Here is an 11350-nt window from a genome sequence, read left to right as displayed (position 1 = left end):
CGGAGCAATATATCATATTCCTTGCAATTGCCATCACTCCCATTTTTAATTATATCCGAGTTATCAATAGGGCCGGGCATTTCCGTCGAGTTGAAAGAATCCATATTTGAATGTCGATAATCAGAAAACTGATTCAAATTCCCATTAGCATCTATCCCAACATAACTCTCCCACCTTCGAAACCACCTGAAAAAAAAAGTTGGTGATTTAAACCTAATTTTAATTGAATATTCACAAATAAATTGGATATTCCAAAATAAAACAAATTACCCTCATAGATTTTCCAAAGAACAACAAGAAAAGAAAAGAAACTTTAAATTAATTTTAAAACGGACCTGCTCGAAATAACGAAATACAAGTTTCCTTCCTTCAAATTGCGTTCGGATTCGTTTTTCAATTCAGTAACGTTCCTCTTTTGCTCCTCGGGCGTGCACGGCAAACAACTTACCCCTTCCTCCATTCTGAATCCTGAATCCTGAATCCTGAATCGTCATGGTCGATGAAATTCGCTGTTCTTCAAAATTCAACGGATTTGGATCGGAAACGGAGCCGATGATCGATGAGGTCAATGAGAGAATGTAGGGAAATCGGAAGAGACAATTACAAACTTGTCCTCTACCTTTTATAAGCCTGGTAATAATTCTCGCACACAAGTATACATCCTAATATATAATTATAGTGATACATCGAAACATTTCATTAATTAAATTATTTTTATTAAATAATATTAAAAATGTAAATTATACATTTATCACCTGCACTATCATTTTTATTTTATTTTAGTACCTTAACTTTATTTTTTTCAAAACTATTAACGATAATACTAATATGGTACGACATGTCAATTTTATATTTTTTTCTAGTTTCCATATCACCTTTCTATTTCTCCGTCAATATTTTTTTAATTAATTTTATTCAACTAATTAAATGTTGACACGTGTCATCAATTATGAGATAAAATAAAAGTAATTATTCTTACTCCTAGCATGAATTGAACTTATGCCACTTACATGAAATGCATAGCACTCAACAATTGAGTTAAACTAGTAATTTAAGTTAATTTTACCATATTTTATATTTAACTTATATAATAGTATCATCACAAAATCAATAATTATAAAATTTGAATATGTGACACTTCAAAAAAGCTTAGTAATTCAACTATAATGTAAATATATTTTTATTATATCAAATTTAATACTTGCTTATATCATTATTAAATTAAAGAATAATTTTTACTTTATTTGAAAATAAAAATAACTAAATAATTATTTATATATATTTATAAAATTTATATTATTATTTTAAAAAGTATATTTATAATATTATGAAATTATTTTAAAATATTTATTTAATTTTTAAAATCACATTGGTTATTTATTTGAAATAATATTAATTATTTATTTTATATAATATTATTTTAAAACTATCTATTTAATTTTAGATAATATTGTATGAAACCAAAGTAATAGTTGTATACTAAACATATAATTTACTCTAAACTTAAAATTATTTAAAATTAAATAGATAATTTAAAAATAATATAAATAATTTTATTTTAAAATTAAATAAATATTTTTATAATATTATAGATATATTTTTTATAATTATTTCATATAATTTTTCTAAAATATATAAACTATTTAATTATTTTTTATTTTTAAATAAAGTGAAAAATTAGTTTTTTAATTTTTTATTTTTTATTGAACTAATGTTATTACAAATTAATATATGTTCTAAATGTTCTCAACCATTTGACAATGACCGCTCAATTCCTTGCTACTACCACTGGTGCTCAAGCTCATAACCTCTAGGAACAACAATGATTCTTTTAACCACTAAGGTAAGTTGATTCGTGCAATTTGTCTTTTAATTTAATAATGAGTAAGTGAGTATTTTTAAACAAAATATTGATTTTGTGATTAAACCATTATATAAGTTAAATACAAAATGTAATGAAATTTAACTAAATGACTAGCATAGCTCATTGCTTAGGTGATTTGTTTCTCATGTAAAAGACTTAAGTTCAATTCATACTAGGAGCAAAGTGATTTATAGTTTTTTATCCTCATGATTCAATAAAATAATAAAAAAATACCAACGAATAAATGAAAATGTGTAATTTACCCTTTTAATATTTACCCAATGTCGACAACCTTTTTATAACACAATAAAAACAGCACGACTTTTGAAAATGATAGGGTTTTGAAAATAAAAAATTTGGAGTCTCCATCGACCTTTGAGTTAGGTAGGTCAAATACCTAAAATTATTTTTAAAATAATTTTTAAAGAGAAATTAGGTAAAAATATAAAAATAGCCTACTTTTAACCAGAATCTCATTTTGAAAAGGTTTGGGAGTCGATTACGCATAAGAAATGATGAGCAAGTCCACAATGTCCAAAATTGGTACTTAAGCAATTATATATCATCTTTATGTTTGAAAATTGTAAATTCAAATGATATTTAAATTATGATCCACTTTTTAAAAAAATTAAAAAGATATTATTTTATACGAACAATTCTTAGAAACATACTTTTCTTATAGTCAGGAAACATTTCCATAAATTCCTCATATAAAAGATTATTGTCTTAATTTTTACTTAATACTAAAAATACTATTAGCTCATATAAAAAACCTCAAGAAAAACATTCAAATAAAAATATATTCTTTTATATAAACAATCTTAAGAAACGCAGTTTCTGTCAATTTTAAAATCCCTCGCCCGTCTTACAATCCCCTTCCGTAGTACGTTCACACCATAAATTTCCATGAAATTCAAGTGAGGCGATGCCCCCAACTTGGCCACATTTTAAATTTAAGGTTAGAGATTTAAGAGTTTAGGTATTTAAGGATTTGAGATAATAATAAAGATGTAGTTGGTTCTTGGATGGGTGATAACAAAGGGGAGAACTACTCGGTGACGACAAGTGGGGAATTATTCGGCGACGAGGTTGTGGTCGGAGATAACCGACTATAGTTGTAAATATCATTTGATATTAAAGATTTTTGGATTTTGATTTTTTTTTTGTGATTTTAAAGAGATTTGAGTTTTTTAAAATAATAATATTTTTAAATAAAAAATTTTAAAAAATATATAAATGTGACACGAGTCACTTAACAATTTTTAACGACTTACGGTATAAGTATCTAAAAGTGTAATATTAAAAATGTTAGACACCTATTTTGGGTAAAAAATTCATTAGGCGCCTAAAGTTAATTTTAGGTATAGTTTAGACACATATTTTTATATCAAATATTTTTATTAAATTGACTCAAATGTATTAAATAATTGGCTTAATTTAAAAATAAGTGCTCAAACTATACCTTGAAATATAATTTGGTGCATAAAGAATTTTTGGTTAATAAGAGGTTCCTAACATTTTATCCATTATCATTTTAGGTGTCCGAGCGTTAACCGTCGTTAAAAATATTCGTTAAGTGACATATGTCATGTTTTGGTAATTTTAATAATTTTAATTTAAAATAAAAAATATAATTTAAAAAACCTAAAAAAATCAAATCTTAAAAAATAAAAATTTTAAAACCTTAATTTTAATCTTTTTGCCACTGTCAGTCGCCACCAATGCCTTCAATTAATTGAACACCCAACACATGTGACGACCAACCACTCACGACCAAAACCTCCATACTTTCGCAATTGATCAAACACCCAAAAACGTGATTTTAAAATAGTTCTCTAATTGTGACGGTGTTAAAAAATTTTGTTAAATAACACATGTCACGTTTTGATAATTTTAGATCTCCAACCGTGACAGTGTTAAAAAATTATGTTAAATAACACATGTCACGTTATGATAATTTTAATTTTTAAAAAAAAAAACTTCAAAATATAATATATTTAAAAAAACTCAAACACTTTTCTATTTTACATAAAATGCCCCCCATTTCATAAAACCCTAATCCACAAATCTCAAAACCCTGATTTCCTATTTGACTGAAAATAATGGGTGGTTGAAAGTGGAATCTGATGATTGGTCGATGGGTTTCGACGATGACAAAATGGTGGTCAAGGAGTGGTGCTACGATGGTATGAATTGGAGAAAGAAAGGGAGAGAGACGCAAAAGAGAAGAAAACGAAGCGACGATGAGTGGTGTTGCAATGGTGATTGGAGCACTGCTGGGATTTGTCTCCATCCCTATTGACGATGACATTGCTTCCTTGTTACCGTTAAACTGGCCGGGATGACTCCATTTAACAAATATTAATATGGGGTGGAATTAGAGATTTAAGAAGTTTTTTTTTGTATTTTTGAAAGAAAAAATTATGATTTTTTAAAAATAAATATTTTATTTTTTAAATAAAATTTTTAAAACTACCTGAATATGACATGTATTACTTAAAGAATTTTGTAACACTATTATGTTTGAGATAATTAAAATGATAACGTTTATAACGTTAGATATATAAATTGACTGAAAAATAATTTATACACATAAATTTAAGAGGATAAAATGTTATTGTACGTTTTAAATTGGCTTAAATATAAAAAAAGATGTCCCGTGTACTTTGGTTTATGTTTGGTGTTAAACGTTTTTTTTGTTCTAATTTGATGTTTAATGTTTTATTCCGTAACTTAGTTTGGGTTAGACCGTGACGGACCGTTAATTCCGATCGTTAAATGTCATCTGATATTTTTTTAATATTTAAAAATAATTTCTAAAATAAAAAATTAATTAAAAAATTTATTTCCCTCTCTTTCTCTTTCCCTTTCCCTTTCTCTTTCTCTTTCCCTTTCCCTTTCCCTTTCCCTTTCCCTTTCCCTTCCCTTTCTCTTTCTTCTTCACCGAAGGCTGCAAATCCCATTTCCCTCTCTTCCTAAAACCAGTTCAAGTGGGTAAAGATTTGACGGACAAAATCCCATTTCATCACCAACCAAAACACAACAAAAAGCCAAAAAAAATATAGAAAAAAGAAACCCATCAAATGGGTTTTTGTACATTTCCGCGAACTCGGCTGCCGACTCATCCGATTCTAAATTGCTTACAAGGGTTGATCTATCCTCCTTTGAATCTGTAAGAGTTGACCCAACAATCTGCTTCACTTTCCCCTGGTAATAGATCATATTGTAAGTGTTAAGAACTACAGAGAAATCCCAAAGCCAATCTCACACAAGCACCAATACAAGAATCGAAAACTGACGGCGCAACGAACAGGGGAAAAACAAGATTCTACAAGAAAAAATTGGTCAGATTCGAGAAATCCAGTAAGGAAAAAGTTAGAGAGAAAACGGTAAGGAGTTGTAGAAATATTAAACTAAGTAAAGGAATGGCAGCTCTGGGAAATGGAAGGTTGGCAGAGCCATAAAACGAAGACTTGAAATTGCTGCCATGGGAAATATTACTAAGCTTCCTTATCGAACAACTCCCATGGAAGTTGCTGCTTCCCATCTTTGAAATCGCTCTTTTCTTAAAATTTTCACAAAACCCCTCGGCCAAGATGAAGACTGAAGAGGACATTTGAACCAGCAGGCAAATCTGGAAATGATTTGGGTTAAAGAAGAAGAAGAAAAAGAACGAGAATATAAGAGGGAAAATATTTTTTAATGTTCAAAATTAACTGTCCGTCATAATTTAATTTAAATTAAATTACGAATTGAAATGTTATGTATCAAACTGAAATAAAAAAAAAAAGTTAATTGCCGTATTGAAATCAAAATACACGTTGGAACCTTTCTTATGTTTAAGCCTTTTAAATTAGACGTTATTTTTACTTGGGTTCCACTCCCACCCGTACTGCATAAATGAACCCTCCCCACGTAGTTCACTTAGTCCCAAAGCGAGAGGCATAAATGAAAAGGTTTGTTCATTAAATTAAATAAATAAATATGAATGTACAAAAATTTTGTATTCATTTAACAAACATGAACAAAACATACAAGGGCGGACTCCAGATTTTATGTGAGGGAACGAATTTATAAATTTTAGAATGGAGTGAACCTATAAAATTTTAAGGGTGTAAACCGATTATCAATAAAAATACATTAAAAATGTCTAAAATATAAGATAATTTAAAAATTTCAGGGGACAACTGTCTCCACCCCTCCTCAGTTCACGCATAAACCCATTTGAAATATTGGTAAATGTATAAACCAAATATTGATAAATGTATGAACTAAATTGAACATAACGTGAACTTTGAAGTTCAAATTGTGATGTTTAAGAAGCTTGATTAGGGTGTATTTCACCAATTTTGATGAACATATTCGCCAACGTTTGAACATATAAACTAACATGTTCCCGAATGTTAAATAAGTTGAACACAAATACCTTTATAAATAAACAAATAGTCACGATATTATAAGTTTAAACGAACATAAATAGAACATAAATATCGTTAAAAATAAACGAACAAATACGAACACAACCTTATTCGCTAAAATCCAATTTATACCACAATAGCATGTGATATGATTCATTGTCCAAGTTACTACACCAAATACTCATAAAAAATGTCCTTTCCCTACGCGTAGTGTTGGGCCAAACTCTCACAAATAGGCACTTGATGTTGGCTTGTAATAAGCATGCACCATTAATAGTGCTCTAATTTCTTATCTTTTTTTCTCTTTACGCTTGTCTGGATTTGTATTGCCATCTTTTGGATTAAATAAGGAATCTCTGAAGAAGAATCCCACCACCGACGCTATATTGTCTTTCCCCTTTCTTTAAACCTCCACCATCCTGCAAGCACGCTATTTTCTTTGTCATTTTACACATGGGAAACTGCCTGTTCGGGGGCTTTGAAGAAGAAGAAGAAGCCGACGGACTGATCAAAGTCGTAACATCGAACGGCGGAATCATGGAGTTTTCGGCGCCGATATCGGCACGAAACATCGTCGATGAATTCCCTGGAAATGCTATTTTCCGAAGCAATGATCTGCTTTGTAAACCGATTTGTCACCATGAAGAACTCCTCCCCGGGAAAACATACTATTTACTTCCGCTCAACGGAAACGGAAGCAGCGTAGATAACGGCGACGGCAATAAAGGGCACGTCCGGTCCAAGTCCGACAAAGTCCAGCCGTCGTCGGCGTCGGCCATTTCTCCATACAGGTTGTCGAGTGATGTCCAGGGGGTTTTAAAGAGATCGCATACTGATGTTTTCTCCAGGTACAACAACAAGAACAACGGCAGTCGTGGATTCTGGAAAGTGAAGCTGGTGATCGGCACGGAACAGCTGTCGGAGATTTTGTCACAAGAAGCTCGAACTCAAGAACTGATGGAGAATGTTAGGACCGTGGCCAAATGCGGAAATGGGGCATCGACAGCCGTTGGATTCTCCGGTCGACGGAGCCGGTCGAGCATTAGGAAAACTTCCTTGTTCTTAGAAACGTAATGAACAACTGAAATACTGTGTTATTTGATCTTTTTTTCTTCTGTTCAATGTTTAAATTTGTGTATATATAAATACTGTGTAAGCGATTATCTTTTAAGAAATCTAATTCCTCGAAATCATCATATGAAAATTATGCCTTCAACTTTTTTTCTCGAAAGTTTTTTTCTTTTCATCACTGAAATTTAAATACTAATGAGTATACAATTATTGTTTTATTTTTTTAATGAGAAAAATATTTAATTTAGTCAAAATATTAATCACCGCCTGTAATTCATCTTCTTTAACATCATCTCTTCCATGAAAACTCGTCAATTTTAGCAAGCTTCTTCCTTAATTATCAACCATCCATCCTCAAGCCTTCCTCCTAGGCTCCCAGTGTTATTGTCTTGCAATTTACATAACCCTAGTAGACAAAGATAGACACATGTGTTTATATTAAAGATGAAATTTACAAATTATTTTAAAAGTGAATTTATATATTTTAAGGATAAAAACATATTATTAATAGAAAATTTTAATAGATACTTGAATTATATAAGAATTTAAAACTTTTAAATAGAAAAATGCCTCATGAGTCCCCTAATACATCTCTACTTCTCTACTTCTAGACGGTTCGTTTGTTACCACACCAACATTCAAATAACTGACCTTTTTAGTTATATGGACGACAACGAGGGCAACATCGTACCAGATGCCTCCATTCATGCCAGCAGTTACAAAATTTTTTTTTAAAATTTTATAAGTTCATCCTCTTAATATTTTATATGTTCGTTCTCAGTCATATCTTTCTCAGTCATACAGTTTTGTGTCCATCCCTACTACATCTTATTCACCCAGAAGTGGATTGCCACCGCTGTCTGCTTTTCAGTCGATTGATTCAGAGTCCAAAACCACTCAAAAATGAGACTTTCAAGTGTCAATAGTCCAAACAATAGGAAACCCTACAAAAATTCTAGTTGGAGAGTGGAAGAAGCCAGTAAATTTCACAAAATTTGCAAACTTTAAACAAAATCCAATGGAGAAACAGCTGAAAACTAACACGTAAACTGCTACCCAATCACTCGATTAACAACATTGTTACCACTGGAGCAAAGGAACAGCTTATCCCTCCCAAACGGTAACGCATCCTCAAAAAGCTTTTCTTCAATGGATATTTTGAAGAAAAATGTTGTCTTATAGTAAACAAAGAAGAAGAAGAAGAAGTTAATGATGGTAATTCCTTTGGGTTTGCTACTTGAAGTGTCGCCATATTTTACATAGAAAAAAAAATATTTGATTGAATGAAGAAGAAAAGAGATAGGCTTTTAAAATTTTAGTAAATTTTCATGTGTAGGGAAATTTTCATGTGTAAGAGAGCATTAGAACAATGATGTCATTTTACTAATATACCACATCATTAAAATAATGGAGGTCAAATGTCATAGTGATTAAATTGTAAGAAATCGATAATGTAAATGATCGAAATTGATATTTTGACTAAATTAAGATTTTGATAAAAGTTTAAAGCCAAATTGATATTTTGTTTGAAGTTATTTTATTTTACTAGAGGACCACATGATTAAAGTAATGGAAGTTAACATTAAAGTGACCAAAATGTAATAAATCGATAACGTGTGAGATCAAAATATATAATCCAATTGTGACTAGTTAATAAAAAGATTAATATCTAATTTGACTCTTAAACTATTGTTAAAACACTAATATTATCTTTTAAATCTTCTAAAACATAAACCGTGACTCATCGGATGGGTCTTCACAAGTCAATCCCCTTCGTTCACCCATCATAAACTCTAATTTCATGTGATTGGCTTGTGTAGATTTACACGACGAGTCACAATTTATGTTTTAGAAGATTTAAACGATCATATTGTTTTTTTAATAACACTTTAGAGGTTAAATTAGATATTAAATTTTTATTAACGAGACACATCGTCAATTCAATAGGAATTGATAGTGGAACAATCGCTTTGTTACAAGCCAATAACGTTAATAATCGTAACATAAATTCTCATATTTCATGATGTGTGCAGTCTAATGAGCTATACAATCTAGAAATCGTTAGGTCATCCGATCATCTTCCCAAATACGTCTCCACCACCCCATTTGAAACTTTTTTTCCACCACTCCATTTGAATATTTTTTTACATTGTATTATCTAAAGACTTTTGTCGGTCATAGACTAGAAAAATGTATAAATTATCTATTCATTTGATGATATCTTACCTATCATCAAAGGCAATGTTTGTAAATCACCAAAATCACGTGCTTTCAACGTCTTTTTAGTGTCACCGTAACAAACACCCTATTTGAAAAAAATAAATTTTCATCACCCCATTTGAATTTTTTTACAATGTATTATCTAAAGAAATTTATTGGTCATAAACTCAAAAAATGTGTAGATTATTTATTCATTATCTTACCTATCACAAAAGGCAACATTTTTAATATTATTTTAAAAGATACAATTACATATGGTTAAACTTTCTAGTTTGTGCATGTAACAATATTTTTTTGTATATGAGCTGAATATGAGTTAGAGATGTCACATGATACTTGTAAAACACTTCTTGTATGAAAATCGGTACAATTTTGTTTCTTTAACATTTATGCAATTTAATCTTCTAAATACAAATTTAACCTAAATTCATGAATCACAAAGTCACAAAATATTCAAGAGTCACTTCTTATCATAGTAACTCAGCCACTGGCTCGTCGCAAGCCAATGCTTACATTTAGCATGGATACACCATAAACATGCACTCTCCTTCATACTTTAAACACAACCAAAATGTAGTCTTCCCAAAGGCTTTATAAGAGCTCTCATCATTTCCTTTGTTAATGACTTGACTCTAATTGAACTTGGATGGTTTACACACATCAATTACAGAGCAACTAAAATCAAAAGTAAATGTTATATTCCATTCTAACTATGCATACAAATATAAAGAATTCTCTCAAAATTCTTTCGATGCTAATTTCATGTCACAACATAAATGTTGAACTTAATTCCAAGAATTCATGTCAAAGTTTAACATTCTAAAATATAAAAATAATATGTTTAACCTCTTTACATCATCCTTCAATTTTTCCTAATTTTTCAATCATGTTATTTGAATATTTTACCGAACTTTACTATCTTATAGCTTTTAATACAAATTTCGCATCAAAAATCTAATTCCCACAAAAGCATCTTTCTTGGGGGTGAACTATTCATTTACGAAATAAAATTCTTCTCAGGAAAAATACCACTTTGGTCTCTAAACTTCCTCAAATTTATACTTTAGCTACTAAACTTTCAAAAATTATGTTTTGGTCACTAGCCAAATTTTTGGGTTACATCTTTTTATGATCATTTGTTAAAAGAAATTAAATATTGATATTAACAGTAAAAAATGATAAGATATTCACTAAAAAATGAGTTAATCTCAACCTTTGATTTTTTTTAATCCAACGGTCCTAAAAAGTGTAAAACTAAAAGAATTTTACACTGCATACGTGAATCCTAACCCCCTCTCCCTCTCTTCTCTCTCTCTCTAAATATATATATATATTGTGTGGAAATTGGGACTCGAAAATGTTCTTTTGAAAAATGGTCGACAACTCAACTAAAATTTCACGTCTGTTCCCTCTAATCCCTGCATATCGTATATTTTCTGTAAGGGTTTTTCAAAACTTTGTACCTTTAATTGACCCCAATACACATATCCTATGCTTTATAATCATATTTTATAAATTTTAAACAATTTTGTGATTAAATTTGATGAAAAGAGGGTCTCACACATCACCTCAACGAACATAACTTTGGAAATGTGAAAAAAGACTGCCCAACCAAATATCGGTGCTAACACTGTCGGGGTATTCTTCATTGGATTTCCATGTTTCATAATGGTTAATTATTAGGTTTAATTGGAATCTTTTTATATTAGACTTTTATTTTTTAAAATTAAAGTTCTCAATTTTAAGTTGTTCGTTCTAATTTTTTTTATTCAGTAAT

The 11350-nt window shown here is 30.0% G+C and overlaps 1 protein-coding gene across 1 annotated transcript; it reads left to right on the top strand.

Annotated features, from left to right (window-relative positions):
- The first annotated feature begins 6735 nt into the window (after positions 1 to 6735).
- LOC120135167 lies at positions 6736 to 7356 on the top strand. The gene has a single exon (XM_039151492.1). It carries the CDS (start codon positions 6736 to 6738, stop codon positions 7354 to 7356), a length of 621 nt encoding a protein of 206 aa, XP_039007423.1.
- Positions 7357 to 11350: the final 3994 nt, after the last annotated feature.

This window comes from Hibiscus syriacus, unplaced genomic scaffold (assembly GCF_006381635.1).
Source record: "Hibiscus syriacus cultivar Baekdansim isolate YM2019G1 unplaced genomic scaffold, ASM638163v2 tig00110602_pilon, whole genome shotgun sequence".
Classification (NCBI taxonomy): domain Eukaryota; kingdom Viridiplantae; phylum Streptophyta; class Magnoliopsida; order Malvales; family Malvaceae; genus Hibiscus; species Hibiscus syriacus.
Note: the sequence above shows the minus strand (reverse complement) of the source record. Positions and strands in the feature narration are given on the sequence as shown.